This window comes from Gastrolobium bilobum, unplaced genomic scaffold (assembly GCF_033153095.1).
Source record: "Gastrolobium bilobum isolate Gb01-03AN ecotype WA unplaced genomic scaffold, APGP_CSIRO_Gbil_v1 utg10253, whole genome shotgun sequence".
Lineage (NCBI taxonomy): Eukaryota > Viridiplantae > Streptophyta > Magnoliopsida > Fabales > Fabaceae > Gastrolobium > Gastrolobium bilobum.
The window spans coordinates 59720-78224 of record NW_026898582.1 but is presented as its reverse complement, the minus strand read 5'-3'; the positions used below and the strand labels follow the sequence as shown (position 1 = coordinate 78224).

The window sequence follows — 18505 nt, the reverse complement described above, 5'->3', positions numbered from 1 at the left end:
AACACATTCAAATTAGAATCTATAATTTCACCAGACAATAAAATTAAACTTGGCCAATTGTAACATATTTCTAAAACTACATATATTACTTTTTTAATACTGATGTGTCACCAGACTATACGGAATTAGTGTTTCTCATGTTGTAGAAGATAATTTTATATCTTACACACAAATAAAAATGCGTGGGATCCATATTTTCTTTTTCTCTTTTTTCTCTACACATGGGCCCACATGGCTCCTATATATTTTTATGTGTATATACGAAATAATTTTATCTTTTATAGCATGAAAAACATTAATCACTACTTTTATACATTGTTATTGTTGCCCCAAAATAGTTGGACCGCAACTTTCCCAAAAATAAATAAATGCAAAAAAAAACTTTTACAAATTTTAAGGCACAATTTTACAGGTTTATGAATATTTTTAAAATCAAAGAACTGTTTATTGGATTAAATGAAAGATGAAATTAATTTATTGAAAAAAAATTAAAATATGCATTTGTGCCTACAAAAGAAATTGCATATGAATTTTCTATCGTCTTGCCGACTTGCCGTTGCAAAATTAATCATTTGTAAAATTATAGTTAAGATTATATCTATGTAAATATGAATTTTCTACCTCACTTTTGGAACTTTGAAACTAGAGACGTAAAATAATCAAATGAATCATATTAAAACTCTGAATTAATCCAAACCTCATTAAAAGAATCACCCATTTAAGATCAGAATAATTTTCTAAAACCAATTCAATTCAAGAACTAAACCACTCAACAATTTAATTCAATTCAGGCTAAAAACCGAATTATACTTGTAAAAAATCCAAATAAGCCAAACGAAACTAAACATTTTTTTATTTTTATTTTAAAACTAAATCACTCCCTTCTAATTGATTCAAAAACTAAATCACTTTATAAAACAAATTCGATTTTCCGATTCTTTCCCTAAAGGAAGTGTGTGAAATTAACTAAACTACTTTCGCAAATTCTATTCCATATAGAAAACCAAACACCATTTTTGATAATTATTTCACTGCAAGTAAATCAACTTGCTAAATAATATCACGCAAGATATGCAACTCCACGCACCAAAAGCAGAGGATGAGAAACGGGCACTTCATGAACTGGAAATGAAGCATGATTGCTTTAGATATATAAATTTGGGCCTCAAGTACCATACAACACAATTGAATGGCCTATCAAATTAAAAAATGTTATCAAACCTGTGTTATAGGGGTTTATTACTAATCTATTTCATCTATTCACTAAAAAATTTGCAGGTAATTGACTTGACTAGACTAGATATTCGGACAGTGAACAGAAAATGATACTACAACCATCAAACTTCAACTAAATGGGAAAAGATATTGTACAACACAATAATTTCGAGGGGTAGAATATTCCCTAGAGTAAATGACTTTATTTCCGATTATAACCAGGTGGTGGCATTGGCTTCCTGTTTCCTAATAGAGAATACTGATTGGCCGAATGTTGACCATATTCCCTGTGGCTACTGGTGTTATTCCGTGGAGCCCAACTCTGGTGAGAAGCTCTAGGTGGTTGGATGTTTTGGCTGTGATGACCAACTTCGTGATGATGACTACCTTGCCTACTCATAAACCTAGCATTCTGATTATTTCCTGATGATTGAAATCCATGCCTTGCATTTCCCTCACTACCATGAAGGTTATTTCTTTCATAAGGATGTGCTCTATGCTGTTGATAGTTATTTCTTTCATAAGGATGTACTCCAGGCTGTTGATAGTCATTTCTTTCATAAGAATTTGATTGATGATGAGGATTGTAGACCATCGGTGGCGAGTATGGTTGATTATAACCATACTGCTGAGGAGTAGGGACAGCAGCGTGAGGCACAAAATGTGGTTGACCTTGGATTGGAGGAGTTGCTACAGAATGCGGCATTCCAACGTATCCCGGGCGTGATTCATAATTATAGGGAGGCAATGGTTGTCGATGACCCATTGGAGCAGCATAAGCCCTTGGGGGTCCATTAATCGGATAACGGTGTCCATTACCGTCAACCTTTGCTTGTAAGGAATTGACAACAAGTCTGCGTGCTGCATCTCCAAGCTCACGACCAGAAATAGATCCTGGAGGGTTATTCCTGGAATAGAAAACCAGAGACCCAGTCTGAGTTTTAGCCAACGAGATGACATGATGTTGCTTGCAATCCAACAGTAAATCATAAATTAAACCAAAGTCTTTTAGCCCAATAGTTATAAACCAGAGCATTACCTCCCATTTTCAGCATACCTTCCGTTTTCAGCATACCTCCCGTTTTCAGCGTGTCTCCTCCTACCTGAATCTTCATGCCATAAAACAGGTTCAGGTTTCAGATCCCCAATTGTCACAGTCTGCACAGAAAAGAAGATAATTTTATTTTCCCACCTACTTGAAGACAAAACACAAGAAGCAGCATGCTACGTTAAACAGACTAAAATCCTACTGTAGAAAAAACCTTTGAAATTGAACACCATACTCGGGAAAGAAAACTTAGGAGTCAGAGGAGTATCAATAATTAGCAGCTAGAAGATTTAAATACCTTTTTCGGAAATTTAACTCCCTGTGGCGGTCGGGCAATGTGCTCATGTGCATCTGGGAGTATATATATTGCACATCTGAGCAAAACAGAGCATGAAAAGGCATATAAGAAAAATACATCAATTTTCAGATCCATGACTATAAATCATGTTCTTTATTAGAATGTACTCAGCTTTGACAGAAAGACATACATTACATGGTTGTCCATGATATCTTCCATGCTTCCAACAGGAGATCTGAAGATAGGAGGGCAAGGTTCTCCACCACATAAAGATATGTACCCGTTCATTCCACCACTGCATGTATCCCTAAATAACATCAGAAAATAGTGCAGGCTCATCTTAAATTTGTCATTTTGAATAGAACATATGAAGGGAACAAAATTGATAATTTCATGCATATGAAAACTATAGCGGAATTCTATTACATCAAAAACCTGCCATTCTACTCATCCCCTTCTGACTCTCTTTCTCAAATAACTCTATACTACTTACAAACTAGCAACAAACCCACTCACATTATCATAATATATTAGTATCTGTTCAAATAATGTGGCATATCTAAATAACAAATGCCTGAAAGCAAATAGTACTAATTCCAGTCTAGCAGTAGCACTGATACAAATGACAAGTATTATTTAAAACCTGTGGCTACATTAAAATTAGCCACGAGTATGCATGGCTAATCACATCACTGAACTTGAATTAATTAACAGACTAGATACAAATTTCGGCAGCATTCCAGAAATAGTATGTTCCACTGTTTGAACCCACATTTTGATAAGCTGTCCTATATACATTAATGCATTTATATATATATATATATATATATATTTTTAAACAACAAATTTATGCACGTATATGTTCAAGGTTAACTCCTAACTAATAATCAACAGAAAACCTACCAATTCTGAATTAATAGAATCATTTCTCAAGATACTGTTTGATCATTAATGACAAGATAAATAACATAAAGGTCTCTCAATTTTCTTCGGAAAAATCCATAAAAAATCAAGAGAGCATATTATGGCTTGCAACATCATTAACCTGAGACAAATTGTGCGACTCATTACACTAATAATTGCTTCATCACATGCAACAAACTTACCATTGATCAGAAGGAAATCCAATCAAATCCTTCCACATACAAAAAGATTGTTTAGAAAATGGCAAAGCATTGTGCACCAACCTTTCTTTGGGATTTATTTTTTCCTTGACCTTAGCACGTTCACTGCCCAACATATTTCTACATTTGTTGTCAAGTGTACTTATGCATGCGGAGAGCGGATGACAAGAATTCACAAAAAGCAAGTCGAACATTATAGCATTTCTTCGTGTTTCCTCTGCCTTTATTTTTTTTGAAATAGAGATAAGATATCAACAAAATATAAGCTAAAATCAGTACATAATGGAAACATGGAGATCTGCCAGGGAGAGTCAAGAACAGCAAAATGAACGAAAATGTGCATTAAAACTTAATGGAGGACAGAGCTATACTGTTAACAAGTTTTCAACTTTCCGAACTTCCGCAAGAAGACGGGCTTCTTCAATAAAAGGCAACTTTGCAATACCCTACAGAGAGGAAGTGATATCATAAACTATGTTGCTGTCATGTCTAGAAAATACTAAGCAAAAAGCAATTGTAAAATGAGGAAAGAACCTGCCAAGCATAACGTTTGCCATTCATGTCCACTTCAAAGTCTGGCACACAGCATCAAGATTAAATAGGGAGAAATACACATAATGCATACAAACGTCTAAAACTTGTCTTAACAATGCACTACTTAATTAAAAGCATACCAACTGGATAAAAATCAATAATTGGTGAGTTCGGATCTGTCATTAGTTTTCTATATGGCTCAGGAAGTGCATGAGAGCTGCAGAGAAATCATATTTTCCATATTACACCAACCGAAGTTTAGTAAGTTACAATTTTACAAAAATAAAAATGCAATAGCAGGCAAACCTTGCAGCAGGAAAAACGCCTAGAAGCTGGTCAAATGGTTTGAATGGGGTACCCAGATTAAAGCTAATATTAAGCTCACCAAGGTCCTTAAGATCAGAAGCAAAAGGTGCATAATGATAAGGATAAAACCTGTTTTGTACAAAATAAAAATAAAATTGATAAATAAAATAAGCAATTCTTGGGGACACAATCTGGATATGAATGTCACAGGCAAAAAAAAGAAGTAAATAAAATTTCTTATCCGAGCCCTAGCTGGGTTTTCTCTAGTGTTAGCAGTATTAAAAATAGTTTGTCAAGAAGTCCCGCATCGTTAAAGAATCTTATCTAATTGTCATAGTGGAGCCTCTGTTGTGCTATTAAAACACACGAATGTAAACATTACCATGTTATTCAGCATGGTATCATACTCACCTCATATTTGAGGACTCCCACCATTTATAACACCATCTCACAGCGGGCTTTCTCTCTGTAATGTTCATGTGCATTTTTTATTGGAAGAGGCAATTGACACATGGATTTAAACATTTGTCTTTTGTTTCCATGTTAATCAAAAATTAGCTTTCATGGTTTTTTTAGAAGAGGCTAAGTTTTTATGGCAATGTGCAATGCATGACTTAGGCTAGAATTTGTGGTGTGTCTGTGTATATATAATCTTTTTTCGTCAATATGTTCTTGCTTTTATTTGGTTTTATCGTTGTCAAACCCACCTAGTTTGGGACAACAATGATGTTTATGTTAATTGTCCACGCTCCTCTCTCGTCAGATTTAGCCTTTGATCCCAACACCTTTATCCCAAAATGTATTCACATCAACATCACCTTTATCCCAAACTAGTTGGGTTTGGCAATTGATAAAACCAAATAAAATCAAGAACGCATTGAGAGAAAAGAATAAGAAAAATAATATATATACAAGAGAGAGAGGAAGGAGAGAGAGAGAGAGAGAGAGAGACGTCACAAATCCTAGCCTATGTCATGCATTGCACAATGCCATAAAAATTTAGCCTCTTCTAATAAAACCATGAAAGCTAATTGTTAAATGCTTCTAACACTCCCCCTCAATCTAAAGCTTACTACAGCTTTAAGCTTGTTACAAATGAAAAATTAACCAAATAATATATTTGTGCTCCACAAAACACGATTGCCAAGACAACTTGGGGGCGACAGAGACGACGCAGAGACGAAAAATGCTAGAAAGGCAACTGAGCAAGGTGGTTGGAATGACCATCAACGAAAATGACTTGGCAAGCAAGTATACACAACAATAACTAAAACTTCTCTATGTTCATCAAAAACAACATTTGGAAGCTTCAACCACACCAAAATCTAGCGGACCCAACCAAAGAACATCTAGGTTAAGTCCAACGAGGCCAAGCTACATCGAGGACAAGCTTCAATGGGGCTAGACCGGAATTAGGACAATCCATCAAGGTAGGGAAGCGTCTTGGATAAAAGCCTTTCCGGCAGGCATCAATTGGGAGGTTAGCCAACAACAAGGACAATCCGACTAGACTAAAGTGCAACTTCCAAATTTCTCCCCGTCAATACTATGTTGGCATTGGAAAAAAGATAAACATCAGCATGAAGGGCCGAATCTAATTAGAGAAATGTGTGGGCATGTACCTTTCTCCACACACAATGGAGCATAGACACTATCACTGCAAATGGATACCTCAAGCTTCAAAACATCCTTCATAGGGACATAGGAACCAGAATCAGCCTGGCTCATCAGAAAAAAAAAATGAGCATGAACATTATCGCAGGGAAGGAGTTTTCACAATCCAAATCTATCGATCACTGGCCGGAAATTTTTCTGTTGTTGAAAAAATCGCTATGGAAAAAACATAAAACGGTGGACCCAAAACCCTAAAACACCGAAAAAGTTGGTCAGACAGTGGCCCACGCACCGGAAGAGTGCTTCAGCCAAAAGAGTAGGTAGGAGTATGCAAGTAGATCCTAGACATAAAGGACTTAATAAGATAGCGGTTTGAATGGCGGGAGAACCGTAGGAAAATTCACCGGCAGCAGCAAAATGCAGCAAACGATCGTCGCAAACAAGGTCGGAGACGAAAGCCGATTAGGGTTGCAGAAGACTTAAACGTTGCAGGAAGAACATAATGGCAAAGAGACGATGATTACTCGAAAGCATGGGAAGAAGAAGATGAGAGACGAGTGATGGAAACAATAATTAATGAAGAGTTCCAAATTCAGGGACTCAAATACCATGTTGAATAACATGAAAACAAAAAGGCAAATATTTTTTGAATCGACGTGTGTCAACAGCACAACAAAGGCTCTATTATATAGAGCAATTATAACAATTACATAAGACTAATGTAACAATATGGGACTTCTTATCGACCTATTTTCAAAACTTCTAACACTAATCATCAAGAACTGGTCCAAGGACCAACATGATAGCCAACACTCACTAAAAAATAACAAATAACGAGTCCATAAAGAAACCACAGTGGAACCATGAAAGAACAAGTTAGTAAAAGGTATTGAGCAAGCACCGCACATCACACGAAATTTAAATTTATATCAAAGTCAAAATAAGCATTCATCATCTTAATTTTGGTCATCACAAATTTAGAAATCAAAGTGAGAAAAGAGAAAAATACCACAAGTACCATATGAAAGGCAAAGGAAAGCCAACACAATTTCAGATTAATATAGCGCTGTAAAGAAAAAAAAGAGAAGAAACTTACCATTGCCAAGAACAGACACCTTCATAATAATAGTGCATCACCCAACATAGGCCTTCAGTGTATTTCAAGACCTAAACAATAAACTGTAATAAGAAAACAAAATCTCCATACAAATTTAAATCAGTACAACTTCAATTCTTTAACTTACAACATCTTTCCGTATCATGTCAAGTTCCTCAGGAGTTTTAACAGAAAATTTTTCCTCATAATACCTCTCTTTCCAGCCTGGATCTCCCAACTTAATCTGTTAAAAGAAATACTAGCTAAAATGAAATGAAATAACTAATGAAGAAAAAGAGAAATAACTTTCAACAAATATGCAGTATAAGAACCACAATTGCAAGCATTAAGTTCGGACATATTTCATGCTTCTCATAACACCAAGCTATAGCCTAGATACAAAAAGAATTTAAAAGGTTGTTACATATTTCAGTTCCATATTAATGTTGCAACCCCAGCCGTTGTAGCATAACTAGGACATGTAAAGCATCTGCATTAACTGCGACTCACAACATCCAAACACATTCAACTGAAAAACAGGCATTATCATCCCATAAAAAAGAAAAAAAAAAAGTAAAAGAAAAAAGAAAAGGACTGTTTGTGCCACATGGAGTCAAGGAAATGGTTGTCCTGATGTAAAGAACCACTTCAACCCAAAACCTTAAAGTGTTGGATGAGGGCCTTTTTAATGATTTATTTTATTCTCTAACACACCCCCTCATGCAAGAGCCCTTTGGGCTCATAGTTATCAAATGCGGATTGCGGCCTGACGCAGCCAACCCTCAAAACCGCTATAGCGTTATTGCGAGTTGCGGTTGCGGAAATAGCATAAAAAATATATTTATTAAAAAAACAAGTTATATGTATATGTGTGTGTGTAACATAATAAATTATTAAAAAAATAATAACACCTAAAAAAAATACAAATAATAAAAAAAATATAAAGATAAATAATAAAAAAAAAAAAATAATAAAGGCAGAGTTGACATGTTACCTCTTAGTAATAAGTGTCCAAACTTTAGCTATAGTTGTACTACCTTTTGTTGTAACTATACTTTACTGATTTACCAGATTTACCTTAGTTACTTTAGTGTTTTATCTTAGTTACCTTTTAATGATGCATTTTTTTTTTTGGGATATAGAAATAGTTTTACCCACTGTTACTATAACCAGGTTACTTGGTTACCGTGACTTGTGAATCACTTTTTTGACAATGTACTTTTCTTTTCTTTGAATAAAGATAGATCAGAATCTCTTTCTCTCTCACTTTTTCTCTTTCATCCGTTCTCTCTCTCACAGTTTTTCTTTTTCTCCATCTGTTCTCTCTCTCTCTTACTATTTCTCTCACTTTTTCTCCTTTTCTCCGTCATCGGCTCTCTCTCTCTCACACACTCTTTCTCTCACTCAAAGCTTTGCTTCTTCATTCATGGCTTCCACATTGAACTTCAATACTATAAGAGAGAAGTATAGAAGGGAAGAAACGAGCGCAATAAAGAAAACAAGAGAGGCAGAAAGAGAGAGTGGGTCAAGGTTAAAACCATAAAAAGACACTGTTGCGGCGAGATTTGGCCGCAAATGCGACCGCAACGGCCGCTATTGCGATCTAGTGCGGCGCGGCGCGAATGGTTGCGGCGAAGCTCCGCAAAGCGCAACTGGTGCGGCTTGCGGCGCTATTGCGCCGCTATTGACTACTATGTTTGGTCTAGAAGCGTGGATATTGTACGGTCCCCATTTTTGGTTTACCTTTTGTTCTTTTATTTTAATTCCACTTTAAAGTGGGGGGCGGTGAAGATCGAACTTATGACCTTGTAGTCACTCAAGCTCTGATACCATGTAAAGAACCACTTCAACCCAAAACCTTAAGGTGTTGGGTGAGGGCCTTTTTAATGATTTATATTATTCTCTAACACCTGACAACCCCCAACACTTACACAAGCAACAGAGTAAAAGTCATTCCACATGTCCCATCACTGTCAGATAAACAAACCCAAATGGATAATTGTTGCAAGCAAAGGATAACTCATACCCATAATTTGATAAATTGTAAAAAAGGCTTTGTCAAGTTTTTAGAGTTTTATTTTATGTTTTTTGTATGTTGAACCTTCAATAAGAAATCAATTAAAAAATATCAAGAGTATGGACCAACATGGATACCGTCCAAATAAACAGGAACTAATACCTTTCTTATTAAAAATGTAAGTAAATACTTAAATAATTAATTGAACTTTTCTTTTGATTTTTCTTTTATAGAGAAGTTAATTTGTCAACATATTTCACAGTTTGAAATCCCAACAAATTCTCAAAATTTCATCCATATAAATCATGAGGTTTCTGGGATGGAAAACTAATAAACTAACCAACAACAAAGTCTTGTCCCACAAGTGGGTATGGGAAAATTAGTAATTACAAATAACTAAGTCATTAAGATTTAATCTAATATCCACAGGCAGGATAATTTACACGGTACCTATTGAATGCAAATTAAACTGTAAGATTAATTCATAGCATCACAAAAATACTAAACAAGAAACTATATGCATTTACCTTGTCCTCTTCAGCATTCTCCGAGTTGAATACATCAGATTTCTCACGAAGTCTCTCCTTCAGTTTTGTTTTCAATTCGTCTTTGTTATCTTGAACCTGCAAAGCAAAATAATACTAAACTCAAAGACAAGGCACAGAAGAAATCACCAGCTTATTAAAAATACTATAAATAACAATAATTTCACAAGATTAACTACATTTTTAAGTTGTCATCAGGCTCATACACAGTATTAGGTTAGCCCATATATTAATTCTAAGGAATGCCTCCCCAGAAGCAGGAAAACATACTTCTATTTCAAGATTATTTTCGGCTTCAACAATAGCAGCAGCAACAGTTGCTCCTGATGATATCCTAGCAACTTTAGGAGGCCTCTCAAAGGCATCTTTATTGTCTTTTCTAGCTGAACTGGACACGAGGGGATCATAACGCCCAGATTGTTGAAATGGTGAAGGTGTTGGAGCTGATGCAAGACGAGAACCCTGGAATCGTGAAACTGCAACTAGAGACTCTGGTTGTAATTGAGGCTCAGCATCATCTCCTCTTCTTGCTTGTGCCTTCTCACGCTTTCTTCTTTCCGCTTGTCGCTGGAAACAGAACAATAAATACAAAAAGAACAACTTCAGAACACAAACACCTCTTTCTTAGTACAAGAAAATCTATCTAGTCTTACAAATCTTTATTGTCTCCCACTCTGTTTCAAACATGTTCCCTTCTTCATATACTACCAGGCTAGAAATTGTAACAACAATTACACGGTTAAGACCCATTTTTTCCCAATCGCACACACACACACAGAGTCATTAGGCATAAACCAATGATCTCTCTCTACCATCTCCTCATAAGGGAATGAGATGCAACCGGACACAACGGTAAGAAGCAATAATCAAAAACAAACAACTAAGTTCCAGAGACAACCAAAAATAGATTCTTACAATTCAAAATGCATGAAAAATATCTGAATAATTTAAACTTCCATATTATACAGCCAGACAACTTGACAATTATAAATGCTTGCATAACAAAGCCTCAGTTCTTTTCTTTACTTCTTTCATGACAAGATAACATGTAATAAATTAATATCATTCGCAGTATTTGAACATCAACCAAAGCTAACAGCAGGCTAACACGAGTAACAATATAATATTCCAAGTGTAATAGACCTGATGCAATCGAGCTCTTTTCTGGAATATCCTATCTTCATAAGATCCAACAGCCTGAATAAAGTGCTCCACCCTGCTCAAATTTGGCTGAGAAAAGCAGGAACCAAAAGGACAAATTAAACACAAACATTATTTTGGTGAAAAGAACCACAGCATACTACATGTAATATATCACCCCAGTTACCATCAAGTACCTTGCTTCCATTGGTTAAATAACCACCCATTGCCTTAAATTCCTTCTTGTAGACGGCCATCAGCAAGTTAATTGCACCCTAAATTGAAATTCACAACAAATAGATTAGCTATATAACAAAAAGTTGCATATTAATCTTTCTCCCATCATGTAATACATGACCAATATCATATCACCATAAATATTAACAAACATCAAAGTATCACACTACAGTAAGAATTCAAAAAGGATGCCAAACATTACGACTTCCTTTTACGATTATATTAAGACCAAAATTCAGAGAGTAAGAAATAGGTTCTAATCCATTTATCTGCACATACAAATTAAGCAATAAATTATGCCATTCAACAACTAAACAAATTTCACCATTAAATTGTGTCTTAATTGATTACCTCAGAGAACCACCTAGGCTAGACTAAAAAATTACACTATCCATGATTGTAACAGGAAGACACATTAAAAGGTTAATGGCAAGAAAAAACCCTACAGCTTGGAACCAAAAATTCAAAATCCAAACTCAGCAAAAGCTGACAATGAAGTAGACCCCACCAAATATTAGGTTACTGCAAATTAAGGACACCTATACTCTCTCTCTCTCATACATCTTCCAGCAAAAATATGTGAAAAATCAAAGATATCATCTCAAAGCCACTAGTACTTTTGCAAAAAAACTGTTAAGAGTTAAAACTAATGCATACCATGTATTTCGTAAGAGTTTGACTCAGTGACAGTTACAAAAATGCATGCAAGTATAAAACCTGAAAAGTTTTTTCCTGTCAGATATATTAAAGCATTCATGTGCCTCCATCTAAAAGCTTAAGCTTTTGCAATTGTTGCTTCCTAATCCTAGAGTATGAAATCCTCCGTGACCACCAGGACAGGAGTTTGATTTTGATACCCACATTCTTCATATTAAATGAAATTTCATTATCCGAAAAAAAAAAAAAAGAAATTTCAGTACAAGTGGGTTTTCACTTCATTCATGCTTCAAGCCCAAAAAGCTTTCACATTTGAAGGCATGTTAGATATATTGAACCATTTATGTACCTCCACATAATAACTTAAGCTTCTGTGATAGCTCGTTACTTGTTATTTAGATGAAAGTAGTAACCATCAATTTCAAAATTGACCCAAATTGTTTACATTAGCTATAAAAAACCAACACATCAACATCAACATCAACAACACCTTTATCCCAAACTAGTTGGGGTATCAAAAACAAAACACGGCCAAAATTAAATAATAAAAAAACCACCAGTTGCATATGCATTTAGGACCGAACAATCTCAGTCAAGGTCAAAATCCACAGATTGATGCCTAGAAAATAGAATATCAGTCCCAAAATAGGATTCGCCAATTACATAGAAAATAGAAAAGTTAGAGAGAAAGAACAAGAGATATAGAGTAATATACCTCCCGAATCTCAAGCGTAGGCATATGTGGAAGGAAATCATTGCCAACAAAAAAACATATGAAGATAAAATCATCCACCATGCATTCAAAATCAATCTTGAAAGGAGGATTAGGTACTCTAAACTCATACTCCAGATATTCTCTCAGAGTCCAAATGTTTAGGAACTACAAAAGAAATATACAGAAGTGAGAATTAAGGACTGAAGCACCAAAACAATATTGTCACATGCAATAAAAGATAACTATACAACATATATCAATCTCAAAATTTATCTCAAATCCTGACCTGGTAGGGCTTTTTAGCCACAATAGCATCTCCTTTTTCGTCAAACTCCCCTGCCTTCCTTTTTACCTTTCCTTCACAGTCTGCAGCCATATGACCCATCTGACCACAGAGGAAGCATTTGTCTTGTCCAGGAGTAAACACAACCTACAATGTCCAAGTGTTTATCAAAACGTCAATCACACAGAGTCTGATGGAAAGAAATCAAAAAAATAGCATAAACATTGATAACAATCATTCTTCATTGTTAACTATTTTACTATGCTGGCTTTAAAAGCAAATCTCAGTAGACACAAACCTCTCTTAAAATTGAAAAATGGATTTCATGGGTGGCCAAAGCCAACATAATCAAATCAGCATCCTGTCATCAGACACCAAACAATAAGAACAAGTTAATTAAGTCCATGATAAATAAAGCAAGGAAGAAATTTGAGTGAAAGTCAAAAAGAAATTGAATTTTTTAAAAATAACAAAATATTGGAAGTAAGATATATACCAAACCATACAGGCAATGTCGCGTATTTGGATCATAACCTTTAAGATTTCTCTGCAGGCGGATATAGGACATAATCTTATGCTCCCCTTCACCAGGAACATTTGCATCAGAAAGAATAACCTTCAGACATATACATAAATCATAGCGTTAAGATCATTCAGACCAGGGAGACACACATATGCAGCAGCAACACAATTTACATACAATGAGCTTGATACCTTAATATTTTGCCAACCAGGGTCATTGTTCAACCTAAGATGAATATAGTACTGAAGCGCAATTGACAAAACAGCCATAAATTCAGTTCCAGGTGTGATGACATTTGAATCAAAAACCTGGGACTCTTCTTTAGGAGGAAGATTTCTGCCCTCCCTCTCAAATTCCTCTCTTAACCTTGCTTCTTCAGCAGCCTATCACACAAAAGAAAAGCAGACAAACAAAGGAAAATCACACCTTGACATCTTTTCAAATATTTCATCAATTTCTTAAGAGATGAAAGTTGTTCACAAAGAAGACACATAAGATGAAGAGGCAATATCATAAATCACAAGAGATGGGATTCAAGCAAGAATCCCAAGCAGTAGCACCTCCAGACTATTGCGAGAGAATGTATACTAGGACTATCTCCCCCTTCAATAAATATTTTATACACCACAAAATTGAAATAAAAAATGGTGAAGAGAAACACTTAAGAGCAGAGTATTCAATATTCCAATATTCATCAGAAATCAAACGACTCTGCAGTTCAAACTTTCAAATACCCACTAGTACAGTATGACATGAAACTGAATTGTAGATAACAACCCAAGAGTGTAAGTTTACATAATATCCATGACAATTGATATATACTAAGAAACATGAAAGATTTATAATAAAGTCAGCATATAATGTATCCCAACCACACAACATCTAACGAATGAAAACACTTAGCACTACATACCGCATCAGATGCATCTTTGGCTGCCCTAAACCGCCTAGACCGTTGTTGATTCATCTTAGCCCTTGGTGCAACACCATCTGCAAAGTTAACAAAAACAAGCTTCCCCGATTAACACACATCGCATGTCACACAATAACAAATAATCATAACGAAGAAACACTCACCAATAGCCATATAGAGCAGCTTCCGAGGGCGCACCATGACAAATAGCCTATCAATGTAGTCAAACATGCACTCAAACACCTCATCAAAAGAGGTCGGAGATGGCTGCAACCAAACAACGGAAACTCACTCACATTGTTCGGAATCGAAAATTAAAGTGAAAATAAAAAAGAACCAAAAAAAGGAAAAACAAGAACCAACTCGCGAAAAGGAATTTCAATTTCAATTTGTCGTGAGATGGAAGAATGAGGAAAAAGCTTACCCTATCCTCGGGATGGAAGCAAGGGTGAATGATACCGTTCATGTCGAGGTAGAGGTTATCGTATTCGATATTGTTAGGGTTCTTATTACTCGTATCGACCGGGATTTGAACGCCGTCGATAACCACCGGTTCCTCCTCGATCGCATCCACAACCACCATCGGATATTTCTCCGCCAACCATCTATAGAACGCTGGAACTCCCATCTTCTTTCACTCTCAGATCAATTCACCGAAAAAACAGTTAAGAATTTCTCTCTCTCTCTCTCTCAATTCTCAAACCAGAAAAGAATATGCTAAGACAGACCAATTACGATTCCACCGCGGCTCCTCTTTCTTGCGTGTGCTATTACCCTGCTAGGGCACCGCACTGACAATATTACCCTTCTCAAATTCCACTGAGTGCAATTAACTCCTGGATATTCAAGAGTACCCTTTTTGTCTTTCTGCAATACGAGTCGGTTAGGTTATTGTCATCCTCTTCTAGTTTATATATATCCTAGGTATTTTGCAACGAAGCTAGATATTTTGCAGCTGACGTGTCAAATGAAGAATATAATAATAATTTATGAGAAAAACATCTATCTTCTTAAAGGATATAAGTTTATATCCTTTTAGATCCTAACCGTTGATTTTCCTCCATCAACGGTTATAATCTATTGGGTCAAACTTAATGGGACAAATTTATTATTAATTAATTAATAATTTTAATTCAATAAATTATAACTATTGATGGACGGAAATCAACGATTAGGATCTAAAAGAATATAAGTTTATATCCTTTAAAAGGATAGATGTTATTCCCATAATTTATTTATGGATTTCGCTTTTTCTGCAGTTACTGCATATAATTATCTGCAGTAAACTCAATACGACGTCGTTTTGGGACGAAAATCATGTTGTTTTTGTAATTTTAATTTATTTAAAGGTTATAATAGTCTTTATATTTATAATTTTTTAAGATTTCAATACCAAAACGACGTCGTTTTGGAAATAAATGCAAATAACTTATCTGCATTAACTGCGAAAATATTTTTCCCTTTATTTATTTTTAGATATTTCAATCAAACACATGTTTTGACATCTATCTATTCATGTTTTCTGATGTCAACTGAGCTACAATCATTTGATATGATAATTATGTTTTCGAAGGTTGCAAATAATATATAAAAAAAAACGACAGCAATGAAACCTTTAATTGTATCATTAATCTTTGAATGTGAATTCAACCCCGCTTAATTACACACACAAAAATTCATCTCTTGTTCAGTGAAAATTCCTTCGTTAGTTTTTTAATAATGAGAATTATTTAATGGTTCGTTTCTTCTGCAATTACTGCAGATAACTTATCTGCAATAAGCTTCCAATATGACATTATTTTGTAACAGAAAAAAATATGATATTTTTGTAATTTTAATTTATTTCAGGATTATTATAGTCTTTATAGTTGTAATTTTTTAATATTTCAATCCCAAAACGACATCATTTTGAGAATAAATGTAGATAATTTATCTGTAGTAACTACAGAAATAATTACTGATTATTTAATTACTTAATGAAATTAGAAAAAAAAATATTTATTTAATTTTATCTAATTTATTCATTCATTTATAATTAACGTTACTTAAAAACAATTATTTTCAGTTACTTCCCATTAAAGGGATGTTTGGTAGAAAAATAAAATTTAAAACCGAGGAATCTTACATTCAGAATCTGAATTAACTTAGGGGTGTATTTGATTGAGATTTCAAAGTATTTTAATGGATTGTTTTTTGACACAAAAATCTGTTGATATTCGATTAGAATTTTAAAGGATTGAAAAAAGTCATGTGGTATTCGATTAGGATTATAAATGATTATTTCATAATCCGTCCAAATCCGTTGGTATTCAATCAGGATTTTAAACATTCAAAAATCTGACGATTTTAATGAATTTTCTACTGGTGTGGATTTCGTGAGACTTTTTAGTGAAAAATATAAATAGGATGTTTCTCTTACAATCTCACCCCAACCCCTAGGATTTCTTGAGATTATTCATTTACAGTGTTTTCTTCTTCCTTTGGCGGGTTGACTGCTCGAAATTGGGATTTCGCCATTAGAGCTTCGTCAAAGTTAATATAAAAAAAGCATATTTTTGAGCAATTTTCATCACAAAACAACGCAAAAACAACAAACCAACGATATTTTAATATAATCTATCTCAAAAATAGCATATTTTTAGCCTTTTTTTTTAGAAATTTTGGAAGTTTAAAGAGTGATTTTTCAAGCTATGGGTTACGGTTTTTCTTGGCACAAAAATGTGTAATTTTTGTATTAAAAATAACATAAAACGGTGGAAAAATAACAGGAGAACTAAAACCCTCAAACCAATTTGCGTTTTACATCAATGAAACAGTATCAATTTAAAGAAAGATTGAAATTTTCATAATATGAACCCTATATTTCGTAACAATACATTCATGAACGAAATTCTTTCACTATAGGAAACGATTTCAAATAATTTTTGCATAAATAAATAACTAAAAGCTTGTTTCTTAAAAGTCCCAAAACAATTTAAGGTTTCAATGTATCGATTGAAAAAAAATTGAGAAATTTTCTAAACTTTCATGTAATTAAACCCAACATTTCAGATTCATATGGTTAGAAAATTCCAAAAACTCCAAGGTTTTTAAGATCAATTGCAAAAATTTCAAACGAAATTTTATCATGAACTTTAGGTTCTATATGCAAATTTAGAATTATTTTTATAATTAAAAAAATTGGATCTTATAATCATATATGCATAGCTTTGATACCAAATAAAGAAGATAATTTTTAACTCATTAGATATGTGAAAAGCTATTGTTTAGTAATTTTGAATGTTTGTTAAAAATTATAGTATGTTTTACTGATTGAGAAAATTATATTAGGTTTTGCTTTTTTTTATTAATTTCATTGCATTTCTTTGTTATTTTTTATGGGGAAGATTATACTTACAACCTATTTCTGTTTACAACCATATCTTAACCATTGATTTTCGTCAATCAATGGTTATAAAATTTTCAAATCAAACTCATTAATTAATAATTAATTTGTAATGAATGATATTGACGAAAATCAACGATTAAGATATGGTTGTAAAATGTTGTAAACAAAAATAGATTGTAAGTATAACATTTCCCTTTTGTATTGACTCTTGTAATTTTGAATGTTTGTTAAAAATTCATATGATTTTTTAAAATCTTATAAATCTATATTGTCCTTTCAAATCTTATAAATTCTATTAAAATCCTTTAGAATTCAATCTTATGAAATTTTGATTGTCAAAAAAGGCTTTAAAATCTCTCCAATTCTACAATGTCTTTTAAATCATGTAGTAGGATTTCTTATCTCAAAAAAATCTTTTAAAATTTTAATCCAATACACCTCCCTTAATTTGATATAAGGATTCCGAAAAAAAATTCTGAAAAAAATCAGATTCATGATATTCCAATTTATGAAACAAAATTCCATGTAAAAGTACTACCAGGTGTGTGGTATTTTTATATTCCCACCGGTGGAAAAATATCAAACTATTTTTATGACAATTTTAACCCTCATTTGCTCACATGTCTTCCTTTTTCATTCGGGTGCGATGAATCAATGGATTAAGGAAATTGATCATCTCATGTATAATTTAACATGATCATATTATGTGAGAGGATCTTAACCATTAATAATTAAATTAACAGTGATGATTGTATAACTTCTTATATGTATATTTTTTTCTCTCTTCCCTTATCATCATTAACTCACCCATATATGATATATGATCATGATTGCTCCACATAACATGATCAT

The 18505-nt window shown here is 33.8% G+C and overlaps 1 protein-coding gene across 3 annotated transcripts; it reads right to left on the bottom strand.

Annotated features, from left to right (window-relative positions):
- Positions 1 to 1142: 1142 nt before the first annotated feature.
- On the bottom strand, positions 1143 to 15095 carry LOC133317507 (5'-3' exoribonuclease 3). Of its 3 annotated transcripts, XM_061519376.1 has the most exons (24): positions 14690 to 15095; positions 14430 to 14532; positions 14266 to 14342; positions 13544 to 13735; positions 13326 to 13445; positions 13128 to 13190; positions 12833 to 12976; positions 12547 to 12711; positions 11135 to 11212; positions 10941 to 11027; positions 10187 to 10364; positions 10068 to 10138; positions 9780 to 9875; positions 7384 to 7479; positions 7236 to 7306; positions 4526 to 4654; positions 4360 to 4436; positions 4220 to 4260; positions 4057 to 4131; positions 3749 to 3906; positions 2752 to 2856; positions 2562 to 2637; positions 2255 to 2373; positions 1143 to 2123 (listed from the first exon to the last, which is right to left on the bottom strand). In XM_061519376.1, the coding sequence occupies exons 1-24, from the start codon at positions 14891 to 14893 to the stop codon at positions 1418 to 1420; spliced, it is 3231 nt and encodes a 1076-aa protein (XP_061375360.1). In that variant the 5' UTR covers positions 14894 to 15095; the 3' UTR covers positions 1143 to 1417. The 3 variants fall into 3 exon arrangements, with proteins under 3 accessions (XP_061375360.1, XP_061375359.1, XP_061375358.1); XM_061519375.1 differs by having other exon boundaries at positions 2273 to 2373; positions 10068 to 10364; XM_061519374.1 differs by having other exon boundaries at positions 2752 to 2868; positions 10068 to 10364; positions 14690 to 15094.
- Positions 15096 to 18505: the final 3410 nt, after the last annotated feature.